Source organism: Natator depressus, chromosome 8 (assembly GCF_965152275.1).
Source record: "Natator depressus isolate rNatDep1 chromosome 8, rNatDep2.hap1, whole genome shotgun sequence".
NCBI classification, from domain to species: Eukaryota; Metazoa; Chordata; order Testudines; family Cheloniidae; genus Natator; species Natator depressus.
In genome coordinates this window covers 47,896,711-47,915,435 of record NC_134241.1, presented here as the reverse complement: position 1 = coordinate 47,915,435, position 18,725 = coordinate 47,896,711, and the positions used below count along the sequence as shown (strand labels likewise).

General features: G+C 47.1%; 1 protein-coding gene across 3 annotated transcripts in view; it reads left to right on the top strand.

The window, feature by feature from the left end:
* The window catches only part of ALDH9A1 (aldehyde dehydrogenase 9 family member A1), a 33,154-nt gene that overhangs the window by 11,634 nt on the left and 2,795 nt on the right, over positions 1 to 18,725 (top strand). The window contains exons 1-9 of one of the 3 annotated variants that reach the window (XM_074960950.1): positions 2,915 to 3,059; positions 3,781 to 3,984; positions 6,247 to 6,392; positions 7,773 to 7,902; positions 9,196 to 9,330; positions 9,997 to 10,193; positions 11,696 to 11,836; positions 13,199 to 13,387; positions 16,155 to 16,242. In XM_074960950.1, coding sequence (XP_074817051.1) covers positions 3,807 to 3,984; positions 6,247 to 6,392; positions 7,773 to 7,902; positions 9,196 to 9,330; positions 9,997 to 10,193; positions 11,696 to 11,836; positions 13,199 to 13,387; positions 16,155 to 16,242 — 1,204 coding nt within the window. In that variant the 5' untranslated portion in view covers positions 2,915 to 3,059; positions 3,781 to 3,806. Of the gene's footprint in view, positions 1 to 2,914; positions 3,142 to 3,780; positions 3,985 to 6,246; positions 6,393 to 7,772; positions 7,903 to 9,195; positions 9,331 to 9,996; positions 10,194 to 11,695; positions 11,837 to 13,198; positions 13,388 to 16,154; positions 16,243 to 18,725 lie in introns of those variants that run through there. The other 2 variants (XM_074960949.1, XM_074960951.1) reach the window with 2 other exon arrangements.

Here is an 18,725-nt window from a genome sequence, read left to right as displayed (position 1 = left end):
ATGCTATGAAGAAACTTGCAAGAAACTCCGTCATAGACAAATAAGAAATAACCTGCCTATAGGGGAAGTTTATTCCTAAACCTAGTCAGTTAATAGTTATGTCCTGAAACAGCAGGTTTTGTATCCCTTCTATAGTTTTGTCCTGTTGTATTGTTATCTAACTGCTGTTTTTTTAAATTACATAAATATTTACTCCTTTTAAAAATTCTAAACTCTTTGCTACATTGATGTAGCAATGAGTTCCAGATTAATTATGCTTTGTGTTAAAAAGTATTTCCTAGTATCAATTTTGTATGTTGCCTTTGGATTTCATTGAGTTTTCCCTTGCCCTTGTAGTGTAATATTGTGAGAAGGTAAATAGCAGTGCTTAACTACCTTTAGCACCCGAGCACTTTAATTGCCTTGGCATCCTGTAGGAAGTCCAGTAATCTTTGTTGGGAGCATTGTGACTTTGGAAATCCTTTGATTTTTTCACTTCTAAATGTTCTGAATTGTTCAGTTATACCTCAGCTGCCCACCAGTGGGCAGCTGGAGAATTGCATGCCAATGCAGCCTTCAGAAAGCACTGCCTTGCAAATGGATTCTATTGCCCCCTGCTCTCTCATAGATTCCAAGATCAGAAGGGACCATTATGTTCATCTAGTCTGACCTCCTGTATAACACAGGATACAGATCTTCCCCAAAATAATTCCTAGAACAGATCTTTTAGAAAAAACATCCAATCTTGCTTTAAAAATTGTCAGTGATGGAGAATCCACCACGACCCTTGGTAAGTTGTTCCAAAGGTTAATTACTCTCACTGTTAAACATTTATGCCTTATTTCCAGTCTTTATTTGTCTACCTTCAACTTCCAGCCATTAGATCATCATGTTATACCTGTCTGTTGCTAGTCCATTATTAAATACTTGTTCTCCACTTTTGTTCAGGGCAATGATGTTCTGGGGTTGTCTGTATAATTTCACTGTAATTGGTTTCTTTCCCCTTGTTGCAGCTCTTAATTAAACAAATTGGTTCATAATGAACCTCCAGTGCCTAAGCATACTGGTGGGAACACAGGAAAGTATATAGGATGTAACTCCCTTAGCTGGGTTTTTCCCAATATGCAGTTACTTATATTTTAAATCAGCATTCCTGATGCTCCTGCATACCCAGCATTGGCTAACGTAGCATTGGCATCATCCACTCAAACTTCAGTGTTTCAACAAGTCTCTGGGGAATTGGCAGATACACTGGAACCTTGGGGGAAGTTTTTCCTACACAGCAGTATATTCCTGGGAGACAGTTCTGGGTTGATGGCTACAATCTTGGGCATTTTAGGAATGTGACCTCAGTGCAGCAAATAGCCAGTTCTACAACAGAAGCTTTTCTGTGTAGTGCAACTGTGTGATTGTAACAAACTCCCCCCACCTTGTGTGATCCTTTCTATTACAGTGTTGCCAAATCTCATGTTGTTTGATGTTTTTCTTTAAAACCCCAGCACTTGGAGTCATGTGATTATAGGAAAAACACCTTTTTCATTACAAAAAAAAGGTTTCTAGCTCAAAGTGTTGTTAAGCTTTAAAATGTGACTCTGAAATGCTTCAAAAACCTGAAGGCAAATAAAAAACAAATTGTATTATTATTTTTTAAAATCTCATACTGTTTTGGCAATGACTCAGTACAGTGTCTTTGAACACTTGGGGTTGCCAATCCTGCAAACCTCACTGGCATGCTTTTTGCTTCTCAAAGCTGCATTAACCCTTTGCAGACACACAACTCCCTGGGAGATTGGCTAAATGCAGTAATTGTGTGGCCACCAATCTGTGGCATGGTGCTAGCACAGATCTGCACACGTGCTTCCCCCATCTGTGATAACACCAACAGAGTGGTTGCTTGCAGGACTGGCTGCATGCCCCTCCTCTTACCCCTGAAATTATCACTGCCTACCTGTTGATGCTTGTCTGTAACAGAGATGCTCTGCTGTCCGGCTCCGAACACCAGTTGTTTAATTGGAAAGACTATGACTTCAAATCCTGCACTGGGAATTTTTTTGGAAGGCTAAAAATAAGTTTTAAATAAAATGTAAAGTAAGTAGTTAAAGCAAATTGGGATGTGATCCTCTCCTCAAATTCTAAGGTCACTTTCAGAGTATGCAGATGCTATGATGGATTTTAGTGGATCCTAATTTGGATTCTGTCACACGGTGGAGTGGCTCACAACCATGAGTGTCTACCTCAGCTCAGACTGTCAAAAGCAGACACTGCAAACTGGTGGTATGTTCTATAATTAGATTTCGCCAACCTAGTACCAAAAGTGAAGTCCCAAAGTACTACAGTACTCTTATAATGGAGCCACAGATAGACACTCCTCTATCTTGCCACTTAGGCAAGCTGGACTATGTGATAAATGGCCACTTACATAAGAAATCACAAATATTCCAGGATACACCCAGTCCCAAGAGACTTGTCACTCACCCATGTTGATTTGCACCTCAGATCTCACACCAAAGACAAATTTGGTAGCAAATTCTGTAGTAAACTAAGTAAAGGTTTATTAGCTAAGGAAAAGGAATGAAAGTTTGGGAATGAGGGTTTGGGCAGGTTTGGGGCAGTGTTTGGGGAGGGTTGCATAGGTAGGATTTGGGTAGATTTTGGGTGGGTTTGGGGCAGAGTTTGGGTGCGTTTTGGGTAGGGTTGGGTGGAGTAGATTAAACTGCGTGCAGAAGGTGTGCGGTTTTCTGAGGCAGGACCGCGCCAGGATACTGGGGCAGCGGGCTCCCCGCGACGTGTGTGGGGAGAGGGGGCCGAGCCCCGCGGGAGAGCGAGAGGGGGTCTGACCCACCCCGCCCCCCAGGCTCAATCTGGATCACACAGCGAGCACGGCCCCGTATCACTCGTGGTCACCCGCGGGGGAAGGGGGGGCCCCCGTGCCCATGCGCACACTCATCCAGCGCGAGGCTTGTGGCAGGGAGTGAGGCGATTAACAAGGCTGCCGCTCGCGGGGCCAGGCACAAAGGGGGCGGGGCGGGGCAGCGCCAGGGTAAAGTCGAGTCGTCCCGCTGCACGGAGCTGTTTCTGAGGTGAGTCCCGCCAGCTGCACGAGCTCCCGGCTCCGTTCTCTCAGCTGCGGGGCTGTCGCCCCCTCCGCCTGCAGCGCCTCGGGTAGCTTTGGGTCCTTCCCCTCGGGACTTGTGCGCCTCGGCGCTGGGCCCCGCGGGCTGTTATGGGGGATTTCATACCCCTCCGCTCCGCCCCCCCCCCCCGTGTTTGGGCCCCTCCCTAGGAGAGCTATGGGGGATACCATATAGGATGACTAGATGTCCCGATTTTGGGGTCTTTTTCTTACATAGGCTCCTATTATCCCAAACCCTCTGTCTCGATTTTTCAGATTTGCTGTCTGATCACCCTAATACTTTACCCCTCCCCCGTGCTAGGGTTCCTTCTGCAGGGGTGTTATAGGAGATTTCATACCCCTTCCCTGCTCTTCACCCCAGTGTCAGGGTCTGCTATTCAGGGACTTATGGGGGATTTCATACCTCTTACCCTCCCTCCCCCGCACCCCCCCCCCCCGGGGCCAGGGTCCCCTCTGCAGGGGGTCATGGGGGATTTCATACCTTCTCCCACTCTCCAGCAGTGGGGTATCTTCCCCTGGTGGGATTATGGGGATTTTGCACCCCCTGCCCCAATTCTTCCTCCAATGCAAGGGGCCCTTCTTCTTGTGTGGGGTGGTGCTGGTGGTTCCTGGAAATGAGCCTGGGCACTTGGTGACTGACGCCTGTCTCTGTTTCTCTTTCTCTATAGCCTGTTCCTGTTGCCTTGCCCCCTGGATGCTCCCACGGCGCAGCCTGTCCCTTTTACCTCGATTCTGCTCCTTCCTCCCCTTCGCCACCATGAGCAGCAAAACCGGCACTTTCCACTTGCAGCAACCACTCAACTACCGGGCAGGGGCCCGAATTCAGCCCATGGATGGAAGCCACAGTGAGGAGGTGAATGAGCCAGCGACAGGTAACTGACTGCTTTCTGTGGGGCCTGGGATCCTGGGGCCAAGGAGGAGCTGCTGTATTCTCAGTAGAAATTGCCTCAAGATATATAACAACCTGCGCCCCCATGAACTGGATTGGAATACTAGATAGACACAGCAGATGAAATCCCAGGCTCCACTGCGAGGCCCAGCACATTGCAATGTCTCCAAGTAATTGTTCCTTCAACTTGGCCAGACAAAGTGGGTTAGATAATATCTTTTATTCAACCAAATTCTGTTGGTGAAAGAGACAAACTTCCACGCTTAAACAGCTTTCTTTACTGATTTCTTTCAGCAACAGAAATTGGTTCAGTGAAAGATATTACCTCACCCACCTTGTCTCTCTATTATCTTTGGACCAACACGGCTACAACAACACTGCCTTCAATTTGGGTAGTACTTACATAGCTTGTCTTACTCATAAAGATGATGTTCTTTAACACAGGGCTTTGGAGCAGAGCCCGTGGAGCCGCTCCGGAGCAGTGGTGCTGCAGGTTTTTGCCTGGAGTGGAGCCGGAGCGCAGCTCCAAAGCCCTGGAACAGGTTCTCTTCCATTTAGACTTGCATGGGATAGAAAAAGGAAGTGCTATCTGGTATAAGGGCTCAGGAGAAAGAGAGTTAGTGCAGCAAATATTGTCACAGCACCTGATAAGTGGCCTGGATTTCCCATTCTGTTGCATCAGCCCTGGGGCTAGTTGGGTCCCAAGTCCTCATGTAGACTAAGCCCAGTGCTCTTTCATACTTAACAGAATGGGGCGAAACAGCAAAGGCACTTGGCAAATCCCCGGTGTGATGAGGTAGACAGGAAAGCATGGACTTTTCTCATCTCTCTAGCCAGGTGCCCTGCACTGCTACCGCCTTGTGGGGCGCACACATCTAGTTATCTTCCCTTTGCCACCTCTGAGTATACAGCATCCCACTCTCTCCTGCCAGCACCTCCACTCTTCACATCAGTCGCATTGTCTGTGAGAATATCTGTAGATGCTGTGCAGTGGCATTCAGAAAAGTGTGAATTTGCCTTAGAGCCAGTATTTTGGTCGAATGTCTACCTCTGATGGAAATTCAGCACTGACCCACCAGCCAGTAACCCATAGGATAGTTAAGTAGAAGCTTGTGCTTGCGTTTCCTATGTGTGAATTGCCTTTGGTGCTGCTCCTCAAATGCTTGAAGGATTTCAAATCTTCATGTAGCTGCTTCTCCATTCTGCCCTGGCCACCCTTCACGCTAGTGAATTATGCCAAGGTTTTCAAAAGGGTCTTGTGACTTTTAAGTGTCTCAGGTTGAGACCCCTTAAACAGTTCTGATTTTCATAAGGCATTGGGCACCCATTCTCTAAAAGTCGGATCCCTTTATGGTGTCTCAAGGAGGGCACCCAGAAAAAATCATAGTTCTAGCAGATAACACTTGGTGCTAGTAGCATAATGGTCATATTCAGAGGCAGGCTGTCTGTTGGTATTTTAGCAAATAATGCTTGGAATTAGTGTCAATACCAGAAGCTGGCACAGTCCATACCAGTACCAACCTCTGCAGCCCAGCCCTGCACCCAGGCCATAAGCAGAATGCCCACTGACTTTAATGGAAGATCCATGCAGAATTCTACAGGATCTGGCCCTTGGTGATCCAATACCAACTTCTGGTACTGGCAGATGACCTGTTCAAAATGTATTAAAATTATAACTGTCTTAAAATGCTGGGATTAGAAGGCTTTTGGGGAGAGGATGTTTGAAATGGGTGTTATTGGGTTATCCCAAGTCCTACGGAATCAACACAGGGAGGAGGTGCCTTAATCTTGCAGATAAAGACATAAGATTCAACAAGTGGAAGTCGAAGCTTGACAAATTCTAACTGGAAATAGGGAGCAAAATTTGAACAGCAGAGTTAACTAACCATTGAAACAGTTCACCATGGGCTGTGGTGGATTCTTCATCACATGAAATCTTAAATTGAGATTGGATGTCTTTTTAAAAGATGCTGTAGTTCAACCACAAGTTATTGGGCTCAGTGTAGGAATTACTAGATGAAATCCTCTAGACAGGAGGTCAGACTAGATGATCACAATGATTCTTTATGGCCTTAAAATCTGTTAGCATACATGCAAAAGCAGTAGGAGACAGAATGAACACTTCTTCTGATACTGTAAATCATGGATCGCATTGGTGCTACTCCTATAAACGCTTGCTAATAGCGAGGTTAGTGGCAAAAATCTCTGAACGAAAGCTCTGAAATATAAACCTTTTTTTTCTTAGGTCGAGTGATGGGCAAGTTTCTCTTCTCTGGGGAGAAGGAGGTGGATCTGGCTGTGCAGAGTGCCAAAGCTGCCTTTAAGATATGGAGCCAGAAATCGGGCATGGAGCGGAGCAGGGTTCTGCTGGAGGCTGCCAGGATTATCCGGGTATGTGGTAAAGCTTTTCTCTTGTGTTGGAATGATGTGGTCCTGTCCTTGATCCTCCTCCTGAGCTGTTCTTTTAACCCTTCACAGCTTGCTGTTGGGCTGTGCTTGCAGCACTAGATAAGACCACTAATGCGGTACCATTTATTCAAATTGCATGAATAATGTACATTTTGAAAGTCATATTTGATCAGCGGAGAGATTTCTCCAGTCTCATCAAGGTAGCTTTGTTTGTGGAATTGTGACCACTATCTAAGTCTTCTCTTCTCTTCAGAGCCCTAAAGTGCCTGCCTGCCTACCTCCCTTGTCACTTGCGCCTCCCCTTTCCCAAAGAATATAAGCCAAATTTATGCCTGAGTTGAGGTCTCTGGATTGCTTACCCCACTACTGTAGTTTCTGTATCCTTATAGTAAACTTAGTTTTGTTTGCAGCAGACCTATACAAATCCACATAAGCTTGCTAGAAGTGAAACGTCCCAAAGTCCAGAACTTCTGTGCCTGCAGAAAGTACAGGGCACTATCCCAATCTCCATTTGCTTTTGGAACTTAAATTGGATAACTGTTACACTGCCTTATCCTCATAACTACTGAGAGCTTATGTACACTTAACTACACTAACCTGTAGTGTTCAGTGAAGACACTGCCTACGCCAGTGGGGGAGCTTCTGTCCCTCTATTGACATAGCATTTTCTACACTGGGAGTTAAATCAGTACACTGTGTCGCTCAAGGGTGTGGATTTTCTGTAACCCTGTAACCGGAATGCATTAGAATGGGACTCTTGCTAGGGCAAATGAAAGAATACATACACTGAAAAGTATACTTGTCTGCATTTTAGGTTTGCCTCTGCTATATTTTTGGAGGGATTTGTGCTTATTTTTTCCTTCATAGTCCAGCTTCTCCTGCTGTCTGACCCCTACAGTGGAATCGTAATGCCATGTTCAGGGCAGTCTGGTGATAAAGATTTACCAGTAGAATGTATTTATTTTTAAATCCATGGTTCTAGCCTCTTTAGGTCCCTTTTGGATTTTTCTTGTCCCTGCTCTTTGCAGTTCCTCCCAATTTGGTATCATCTGTGAACTTCCTTAATGTTTTGTTTACTCCCATTTCTAAATTGAAATGATCAATAAATCTAAACAGGGAAGTGAAGCAAGAGTAGACCTATGGCAGGTCCCCAGCAGGTCTTTGTTACTTCTAGGATACTTCTCTACACCCAGCTCAACACATTGACAAGCTGGTAAATGGCAAGTGGAAAACTCCTTCTTGTAGAGAAGGTTGGGTCATCACTGATGGCAAAGATTGTCTTCATCTGCGTTTGGAAAGCAGCTAGCATGCTGTGGGTGGTGCCACAGTCTGTCTAATGCTGTTACTGTGCCGTTCTTACAGGAACGGAGGGAAGAAATTGCCACCATGGAAACCATCAGTAATGGGAAATCCATCTTTGAAGCCAGAGTGGACATTGACATATCTTGGCAGTGCCTGGAGTATTATGCAGGTTTAGCAGGGGCTATAGCAGGTGAGAGCTATACTAGTTACTGGAGCCTCATTCCTTTTCCCCAGCTGTGAGAGAGTCATTCGTATACCTCAATGATTGTTTAGTCAGATGATGATTAAATCTTAGGACCCCTAGAAAGTCCCTGGCTATTTGGAATAGGGTAGACTTTTGGTTTCAGACACCATGTTTCCTATCCCAGGTGCATCAACACTTTTTATGCAGTGGTGAGTTAGACATGGGGTGCAAATTCTGTCCTGCTTTAAAACCTGTGTGACTCCATTGACCTCAGCAGGAGTGCCTAGGGATTAAATTGGGCTGGAAAGCAGTGACCAGGTAAACAGGGCAGCCATTCTACATGTAGCAAGAGTCCATTTATCGTCTTGGGACACTGATGCTGATTGTGATGGGAGAAAGGTAACTGGCTACACCTCCAATGATGTCCCTGACTTCTTTTTAGAAGTGCCTTGCGACTTTCAGCTTTCACCAGACAATGCAGACTGGACCCTGATTTAACATCTCCTCTTAGGGATGGCTCTGCTGATAAACGCTTTATCATAGTCTGGGGGTGGGAGCACAGCTCTAAATATAAATGGGTGAGGCTGTAGTAAAGCAGCTAACAGATGGAAGTTATATTTCCTTTTTTGTTTTTATATTCAGGGACCAAATTCACTGTTATCCAGACCTGAAAGCCCCAGCTGAGATCAGGGCCCCATTGTGCTAGGGTGCTGTTTATACATTTAGTGAGAGAGAGTTCCTGCTCTGAAGAATTTACAGTATAAATAAACAAAAGGCTTATTCTCTCCTTTTTACAGATGGAGAAACTGAGGCACAGAAAGATGTAACTTGCTCAAAGTCACACATGGAGTCTGTAACAGAACTGGAAATTGAACCCAGATTGCCTGGCTCCCAGGCCAGTGCCTTAACCACAAGACCTTCCTGCCACTGTTGGCATAATCAATTGCAGCTGGTTTCAGTGGGCTTGTAGACACCCCCCTGGGCCAGCAGTAAATTTTTTCTTTAGTCTCTGTCCTTTTGCTAGTTCCATTGGCATTGTGGGGATTTCACTCTCAAATTCACTAAGAGGTGGAGCTTTTCCTTGAGTCAAAATCTTAAGACCGCTTTGGGCAAACCCCATTTGGTGCTACTGGTCTTGGGGCACTTGCAAACCTGTTAGTATAGAGGGATTTGCTAGATCCCACTTTGGCACTGAGACAGGGAAGTAGATCTGAAGCTGTCTGGAGACTCGAAGGTTCTTTGTTAGTTTGCTCAGCTAACTCCATATGTTCTCATGCACCTGTATTTATCCCCGCCAAGGTCAGCACATCCAGCTTCCTGGGGGATCCTTTGCTTACACCCGAAGAGAGGCGCTTGGGGTATGTGTTGGGATCGGAGCCTGGAACTACCCCTTCCAGATTGCCTGTTGGAAATCTGCCCCAGCCTTGGCTTGTGGTAATGAGAACCCCCTGTCTGCGCAAGATTTCTTTGCGATGTGGGTGATCGTGTGGTGAAAGAGGGTCAGGGGTTAAGCATTCATGGACTAAGAGCTCCATTAGAGGGTGAAGAAGGATCTGTTTGTCTTAGGTCTGTTTCTCAGAGAAACTTTTTCTGTCTGGGAGGGGAACAAGGCAAGGGAGAGTTAGCAAATAAGTTATGGGGTGGGAGCATGACAGGAAGGGGGTGCTGCTGTTGCTTCACACCAAACAGGTAAGAGTTTCAGTGGAAGATGAGAGAGAGGAGGGAGCAAAGAGGTAGGACCAGCAAAGCAGTGTCCCTGCTCCTCCTTCTGACTTGGTTCCGGTAGCAGGTACCATACTAGCACCTTCCTGCTGCTGTGTGACCTCAGTTGCATTTGCTCCCCTTTGTGTCCCCATTTTATCAGTTACTGAAAAGACTGCATTTGTAAATGCTGTCGTTGCCCTGCCTGGGTGCCTTGTCGGGATTGAAAGGGGCAAAACTTCCAATTGCTCTCCTGTTTTCAGTCTCTGCAAAATCCATTGCCCTCCTGGAGGGTGAGATATTTGAATGTGAAATCCCCTGCCTCCCTGTCCCCAGAGTCTCTTCGATTTTAACACCCCCTCTACCCCCTCCCCCCCACCCCATACTGGATTCACTTAGGTAACGCCATGATCTACAAGCCATCTCCCCTCACCCCCATCTCAGTGGTAATGCTGGCAGAGATCTTCACCCAGGCCGGTGTGCCCAGTGGGCTATTCAACGTGGTGCAAGGTGGAGCTGCCACTGGCCAGTTTCTGTGCCAGCACCAGGATGTGTCCAAAGTCTCTTTCACCGGGAGCGTACCAACTGGTATCAAGGTAAAGACCACTCTGCTAGGTGGGAGGGCAAGGGACTTCTAATTATGGCATGAATACCAGAGGACATGCAGCAGAGGCAGACCCTCCCACAAGCCTGTGCACAAGCAGCCTGCCCTGGAGAATGGCTGGGCACATGGGGCATGCCTTACAGCTATTCAAATATGGCACAGAAATGTCAGGCTGTACTTATGCTATAAGGGCCTGCCTGGAGTACTAGTTGTGGGGTTTTTTTGCGGGGTGGGAGGCTTGAAGGTCCTCTCGTCTCTAGAGAGGAGCTATTAAATCTATGGAGAGTCTCTGCTGTGATAGTCTTAAAATCTTCAGCCTGTTATGGTCTAGTGAAGAGAGGGTTCTCTAGCAGGGAATAAATCCAGGTACCTAAATGGGTAAACTTGGGTCAGGATGTGTTTTGAACTAGCAGAAAGACAACACATGGGAACTCCTGGAAACTAATATGTTTCCCTCCAATCAACCCAAACTCAAGATAAATTAATATGCAGAGACCCCTTTTTCCCTAGGGGAAGGAGGGTAGCAATCATTGTTAGTAATTTTCTACTCCACATTATTGGACAGCTGCTTACCTAGCAATGGTATCTTGGGGAATAAACCCTGACCTACAGCAAATTCTGCTCATGTGCACGCAGTGAGACAATTAGTTCTTTGGAGCTGGGGAAGATTTATCCTGGGGCCATGTGAGCCTAGAACTCAAGCATTTCCCCCTGGACCATCAAGCAGGGATCCTCCATTTGTGTGGGATGCTAACTGATCCTGGCAATCTCCCGTGGTGGGGATGGAGATCTAGCTCATTCCCCTCAGCTTGTAATTGCTGCCTTTTCAGAAGCAAACAAAAATACCGCTGCCCGCCCTCCCCCCCCCGCAACCTCTTGCAGTCCCTGACAAAGTCTCTTTGCTGAGAAACCAGAGCCCTTGTCCATTCCCTGAGGCAGGTGAGGCCCCAAAACTACCTGAAGAGCAGAGTAGCACAGCACAGACCGGGTCACTCTGCTTCTGGTATTGTAGATATTTTCACAGACACACACACACACATGCCCTGCTAGTCTAGATGATGTGCCCTATGTACACCCTTGACTGGTGCTGTGTATCTGGATCCTTGTACTCAATTAGTCTATTACATGTTAAAATTTATACACCCTTAAAACTGTAAATTTTCAGCGTGCACAGCTCTTTAGGTTTCAACTACGTTTTAATCAATAAAAAGTCTCTTATGCCATCACGGGGCAGCAGTATGGGAACAGTCCTGAGTGACCCCCACTAAAATAAAAAAAAATGCAGTCCCCACCTTTGACTGACTTCTGTTGTTGCAAAGGGCATGTGTGTGGGCCAGGGGTGAATTTCTCCTCTCCTTCTCCCCCCCCCCATCTCTAGAATGGGGGGCATGTATTTGCCGTCTTCTGTGGCCCTTCTGGACCTGGTTGGGCCCTCACAGTCCTGTTCGTGTTAATCCCCCAGCAGCCTGTCCCTTCTATCTTTGTTTGTATTAGATCATGGAGATGTCGGCCAAAGGCATAAAACCAGTCACCCTGGAGCTGGGGGGCAAGTCCCCCCTCATCATATTCTCTGACAGCATCCTGGAAAATGCCGTGAATGGAGCCCTGATGGCCAACTTCCTCACACAGGGCGAGGTGTGTAGCTCCAAGGGGATGTGAATGCTACCTGCTTACTCTCTACTCTCATGTCTCCCTCCCTTCCACATCTCCAGTCCCACAGATACTACAGCGATTGACGTCCTAAAACACTCAAGTTATATTCACCCTCCTTGTACATGATAGGAGAAAGTGCCCTGGGGAGCAGTGCCCATGATGGAACCTGTTTATGAGGTTTCTTGCACAGGCTTGGGGAAGGGCACACAATGGAGCTCTGCACCCGACTAGTGTAGAACCCTGCAGCGGGACAGGGGTCTGCGGGAGCAGGATTAAGCAGGGCTCTAGCACACACCCTGCTGTCTGAGGGGATGTCTCCTGGATTCTGCCTCCAGTGAGAATCACAATAGAGGGCAAAACTGGGGTTTGAATGCCTCCTAGTGTGCTACCTCTAGCTCCTTCCTCACTTGCCCCAGCAGGTAGTATCATTCTCTGGAGTGGAGGTGGTGGCTCCAGGAGCTTCTTCTGTGTAAGATACCAGCCCCTAAGATCAGCTATTCCTGCATCTTGGCCCTTGGAATCAAGCCCGCAGCACAGAGATCAGAATGTATGGCTCTGCCTCCCTACTGTGGTCTCTTTGGATTCCGTTACTGACTAGATCAGCAGTGTGGGGCTTTTCTCTCTGGCTTGCTGATGATGCTCCCATCCCCATGCCAGCCTGCAAGATGTTTACCCCCTGTGGGCCCAGCCCCTGGGGCACTTTGGGGCTTCCTGTAACATCTATTGCCATAATAGCTAAATGCTTATGTGTCTCTTTGGAGCATCTTTGGGGTTTGAACAGCTAACTGATTATCCCTGCTGCTGGCCGTATATATTTTCACCACTTGGTGGCACCGAGACCACTAAAATACTTGCATGTGATGTGTTTTGTGAGAGAGGGAACAGCAATCAATCCCTTTGCCTTTATTGCCCCTGGGGATGGACTGAGCTGCATAATGCAGTTCACTTCTGTATCCAAACAGCCCCAGAGTTGGGAAGGAAGTCCCCTAGGCTGTTCTGAGCTCCTCTCTAATCAATCAGGCTGCCATGCAAACAGCAATCATGCTAGTGGCCCATATGGAGCTGGTGATAGGGAAAGGAGTTCAAGTCCTTCAGCTCACTCCCAGTATGTTTGAGGGAAGATCGTGAGGGGGTTAAACTTGGTAGCTACATTGGTCCCTTAATAGCCACTTATACTTCCTCCAAGAAATGGGATTCAGCTGCAAGTGAAACAAGTGGTTGGTGCATGTGCGGCTTCAGTGGGTAGGATAACGTGCCAGTGGGGAGTTCTGTGGGGGACTATAGTACGTTACATATTCCCCCTAAAGAGCCTTGTATAAGATACTGCTGATTCTGATGTCCCAGGTTTGCTGCAATGGCACTCGAGTGTTTGTGCAGAGGGAGATCCTGGAGGCCTTCACAAAGGAAGTGGTGAAACGCACCCAGAAGATTAAAATTGGAGATCCACTTCTGGAAGACACAAGGATGGGGGCCCTCATCAGCCGCCCCCACCTGGAGCGAGTCCTGGGGTTCATTACTCAGGCGAAGGAGCAGGTAAGAGCATCTGGCTTTCTTGGATTTGAGGAGGCTTGCTGGAAAGAGTCTCACATGTTGGGGAAGGGACTTTCCATCTCCCTCTGCTGCTAGTTTTAATAGCCAGGCAGCATGTTCTCCCTACCCTTTCTGGGGTGAAGCCCTTTACCTGCTGAGGTTGAATTACACATGCCAAGAGGGTACATATAGAAGGGACCCCGGATTCAAACTTACACAATGGCTTAATCTTGAATCAGAGTGGTAAGATATCATACCATTCAGATATTAGTGTCTCAGCAGGGCTATGGGGTCATGAGGATGGATAGCGCACATTGTATCATGTAAAGCAGAGGTGGCAAACACCTGGCTTGCTTGATCTGTTTATGGGGCATATTTGAATACTGTAGAATCTCAGCTTTCATTTAAAAACAAAATGGTAGGTCTTGTGTTTGTAATGAGAACCTTCTAGACTTGACCCAAGCGTAACCAGTGAAGTGATGCGTGCCTGGTCTGCAAGCAGCCTGGATATAATAGCTTTGAGACTGGTGAACTTCCCAATGCCTGTTAATGCCTTTGGTCTAGCCATGCTAAAGTCTAATGAGGTTCATATGTCAGCACTAACTATTTAACTGCTGATCATTTTAGCATCAGGAATTGGGAAGGGGTGTGGGGTGTACCCTGAAGAGGGCAGAATTGCGAGGGTGCAGAGAACCAAATGCAGGGGGATGAAAGTAGGGGACAGACAGGGAGGGAAGAGAGACAAATAATGGAAGTAAGGGTCATTCTGAAGTGAAGAATATTTTCCTGCTGAACATGACCATGAAATGAACAACTAAGGGCCAGATCATTAACTGGTGTAAACTGGCATAGTTCCACTGGAGGAATGCTAATTTGCACCAGCTGAGGGGCTGGTCCAAAGTTATTACATACAGGCCAGATTTCACCCTTGATCTTTGTGCAAACTTCCTATTGATCCCAGTTGGAGCTCTGCTATGGGTCGAGAGGAGACTGTTGTCCTGAACTTGTACTAGGTGCCCCTATGAAAAGCTGAATTTGTCTCTCTCCCCAGAATGAGTCTGACAGTCCTGGTTTAAAGTTTAACTGCAGAGCTCTTTGTTTAACATGCCAGGCCAGTAACAGATCACCGGGGCAGATTCAAATTACAGTTTACTGGGCTCTTCAAACAAAGCAGTGGGAAATGCATTCTTCTAGCCACAGGCCAAGTCTAGGGCTCTGCATTACCCTTTCTGACATACTAACAAGAGACTGCAGCTCCTGGCTTCACCAGCCATGTTAGCAATATCATCATCTGTAACAGGAGAATGGCAGAGCCTTGAACTTTGGACCCTGGCCAGCTCCGAATACAAACAGCTGAAAACAGTTTTCTCCTTTATCTGCTTGCTTGGGCAGGCTTTCTCTTTGTGGCATGGGCAGCAGCAGATGCTGTCTGCTCAGGCTCTGAGTGGCTCTAAACTCAAGGGTTTTCAGTTCTTAGCTGATAGCAAACACTGGCCAGGGAAAACATGAAAGCCTGTCAAGCAAGCGCCCAAGACATTGTACATTTTTTTTGCTCCACTGAAACTCTCAAAAATCACCGTGGAATATAATTCCAGTGGGAAAGCTACAGGAGAAGCAGATGTACATTTTGAGACCCATCAGCAACTGCATCTTCTTATGGCCAAGGTCACACGTGCACACAGATGTATTGAATTATTCCTGAATTCATCTCCAAAAAGAAAACAAGATTGCTAGTGAAAATGGCACAATCCCAAACTAGGATGAAGCAAGAAGTGTTTTGTTTGCTCATCATTTTTGGAGCTAGAATACAGGTGCTCCTGTTCAGTAGCAAAGATAAACCATAAAGGACATATATATATTTTTTTCAAAGGCAATTCAATCTGTATCTAAAATTATTTGGTATGGGTTTGTGTAGTAAAGCGCACAATAAATTGTCCACACTGGGGGGGGGGGGGGGGGAATAGGTCCCAGCTTGATTACTCGAGTCAATGCTGTCCCCAGTGACAGCTGGGTCACGGTGAACTGCAGTTTCCACTTGATGGACAAAGAACTAGAGCAGGGTGCCTTCTGCAGACATCTGCTTTAACCCCTTCCTTTCCAGTCCACCCACGAAAAGCATGTATTGCTGGGTGATATCACGTGCTTTAAAAAATTAGAGCAAGGGCAAGCCAAGGGTGGTGGTGGGGTGCCGGATTGCTAACTTCCATTCTGCTGCCTGCAGTGGTGCTACTAGAGTAGAGCAGACCCCTTTCCCTTCTGGGTGGGATGAACATCCCCATAATGTGTCCGGCCAGTCGCATGCTACTCGAGCCTTTAGGCATCTCAGTTTGTGTTAAAGCTCTTGGAGGAGCTCTGGAGGTGAAGGAACCAAAATAACCTTGGGAATCCAGCCTGGCTTTCCCAAACAACTGCTGCTGTTCTCCTGTACTTTGTGGGTATAGAGGGAGGGAGGCTTCCTGCTCTTGGGGAATTGGCTAATCCTGTCACTGAGAACTGCCTGCTCTGGTCCCTACATAGCCACAGGGTGACAGCTCCTGCTCTTTTAGCCTCCCAAGCAGTCCAGGGCCTTCACTGGGCAGCTCTCTTTGAAGCTGATTTGACTGTTGCCTCCCCCTAAACCCCCAGACTCCTGGACTTCATTATTCCTGTGATTGTGGCCAATTCCATCCACCGTAGGCCTCTTCTAAGGCTGCTGCTGGCCAGCAGGCACATCAGGGCGGTGTGCTGGCTCTCTGACACCTGTGTACCTTCTAGTTTGGCTCATTTTCAGGGGGCAAAGGTGCTGTGTGGTGGGGAGCCGTATGTTCCTGATGACCCCAAGCTGAAGAATGGCTACTATATGCGACCCTGCGTGCTAGGTATGATTCCTCTTCAGCTCAGTGGAGCTATTTTATATGCATAGGTTTAATGCTAACAAGTTCCCGAGCTCTGTCGGTCCCTCTGCCTAAAGTGAAACCTGTGAAATGTGTAACCCTTTTCAGATAGTTTGTATAGCTCAGACAACTGAACCCAACACATGGTACTCTAGAGGCATAGGAACATACTGGGTAAGATCAGTGGTGTATAATATCTTTGACAGTGACCAGAATCTGATGCTTCAGAGGAAGATGTATTAATGCTCCCAGGAAGGACAACTGCAAGAGAACTGGCCCAAAGGGGTTGGAAATTTCTCCCTAATCCTGGGTAGATGGTGCTTGCTCTGTGTCCTGAAAGTTGATATCCCTTTAAGAAGCTTTTTCCAGATAATTTGACTGTAGATAGGATTACCATATTTGAACATTCAAAAAAGGGGACACTCCATGGGGGGGGGTGGCATTTGCCTGTGCCCCCCCAGCGCTGCCCCAACTCCACCCGTTCCCCACCCCCATTCCAACCCCTTCCCCAAAGTCTCCACTTCCTCCCCTGAGCACGCCGCGTTCCCCCTCCTCCCCCTCCCTCCCAGCCATGCGAAACAGCTGTTTCATGGTGCAAGCCAAGCACTGGGAGCTTGGGGGGGGGGGGGGGGGGGGGGAGGGAAGCGAGCACTCTCTCGAGTGATCAACATTTGCTCTTTCTTGAATGATCGACTCTTCCTTGGGGAAAAATAATAATGGCAAAATCCCGGACGTTTTTAGATATTTAAAAATTCCTCCCGGACGGGGATTTAAGAACCGAAAAGCTGGACATGTCTGGGAAAATACAGGCATATGGTAACCCTAACTGTAGATGATGATGATCTTAAAACAAACCCCACAAAAAAACCCCCTAATTCTCCTTGAATCTTATGGGGCTCTTGATCTCATCTACTAGCAGTGGGTTCCTCAGGCTTATCAGGGCTTTAGTTTAAAAAACGCACTTTCTTTGATCACTTTTAAATTAAGGAGTTTCCTTGTTATGTGAGAAAGCAGCGCCTGATCTACCTTCTCTGAACTGTTTGATGTACTTCTTAGCACATCCCATCTTCTTCATTGAGACTATTCAGTTGAAAGGCAATCTTCCCAGCTTCTGTAGTCGTCTTAATATTTTTAGACCCTTCCTAACTTAGTTCTGGTCACCCTTTGCAACATAGCCGACTACATGGTGTTCAAGGGCAGACTTTTTATACAGTGTAGCAATATTGTCTGCATTTTCTTATGCTTCCTAACACTCAAGTGCTGCAGTGCATCCAGCAGAGGTCTTTGAGCTGTCCACAACAATGCCTAGGTCCCTTTTTGGAGTTCATTTAGAGCCCAGGAAGGATTATGAGAAGTTGAAAATGTGTCCCATACTGTGCATTACCTTGCAACTTAGGGCGTTTCAACACTGCAATCAGAGCTGTGATTGCAGCACTTGTAGACAAACCACAGCTAGCATTTACTGAGCTCATTTGAATAACAGTAGCACTGCAGCGGCAAGTGCTAGCAGTTCAAGTATGTATTCAGGGTAGGGAAGTTTATACACGCTGCTGCAATGGCTTCACGTCTATTGTTTTGATCTAACTAGCTTGAAACAACTAGTTTAGGTATGTCTGTGTGCTGCAATCACCCCTCCGATTGCAGTGCAGATACAGCGGACCCTCGCTAGAGCACGCATTGCTATAGCGCGGTTGCGGCGGTGGATCCCAAATTTAAATATTTGGGATCCAGGGTAACGCAGCCTCTGTTATAACGCGGTCCCTGTGTTAATGTGGTACCACACATGGATCCTGAACCCCACGTTCTAGCGAGGGTCCGGTGTATACCCTTGACCCACATCAAATTTAATCTATCACACTGCCCAGTTTGCCCACCTTTGTTATACCCTCCTGAAGCTCCTGCAACCCTCTTTAGTTGTTCAGCCCCAGGGCTGGTAGAGCTGGACATACTGGTACAAGAATGAACGGTGGGTAGCCTTAAAGGGGAATGTGAGGGAATTTGGGATGTGAAGCAGCAGCTGAGGGCTCTGAATTGTGGGCAGGTAGCCTGCCAACTTCCTGCATAATGCAGAGCCAGGATAGAAGTCATGTGTCAATGCCATGGCTGGACATGATCTTTACTTGTCTTAGTTGTTGGAGGATCTTGGAGGCATGGTACAGGCAGATGATGTGCAAGCTTGCGCATGCCACCATTTCCCTCCCTCTCCCCCCCCCCCCAATCTGCCAGTACATTCAGTCCTGACTTGCAGTACCCTCGTTTGGCCTCATACATAGCTCTGCCTAGCCCTTCAATCCTGAACTGCAACATTTCCCACAAGTAATGTAGATAATGGATTCAGGTTGCAATGCAAGGCAATGGATTCATAGGTTCAGGAGCTTTGATAAGACACAGGGACCCAATGGATGGAGCATGGGAGCCTTGACAGAGAAGTAACACACAAGTTGTGGATTGGAGCCCAGTGGAATGAC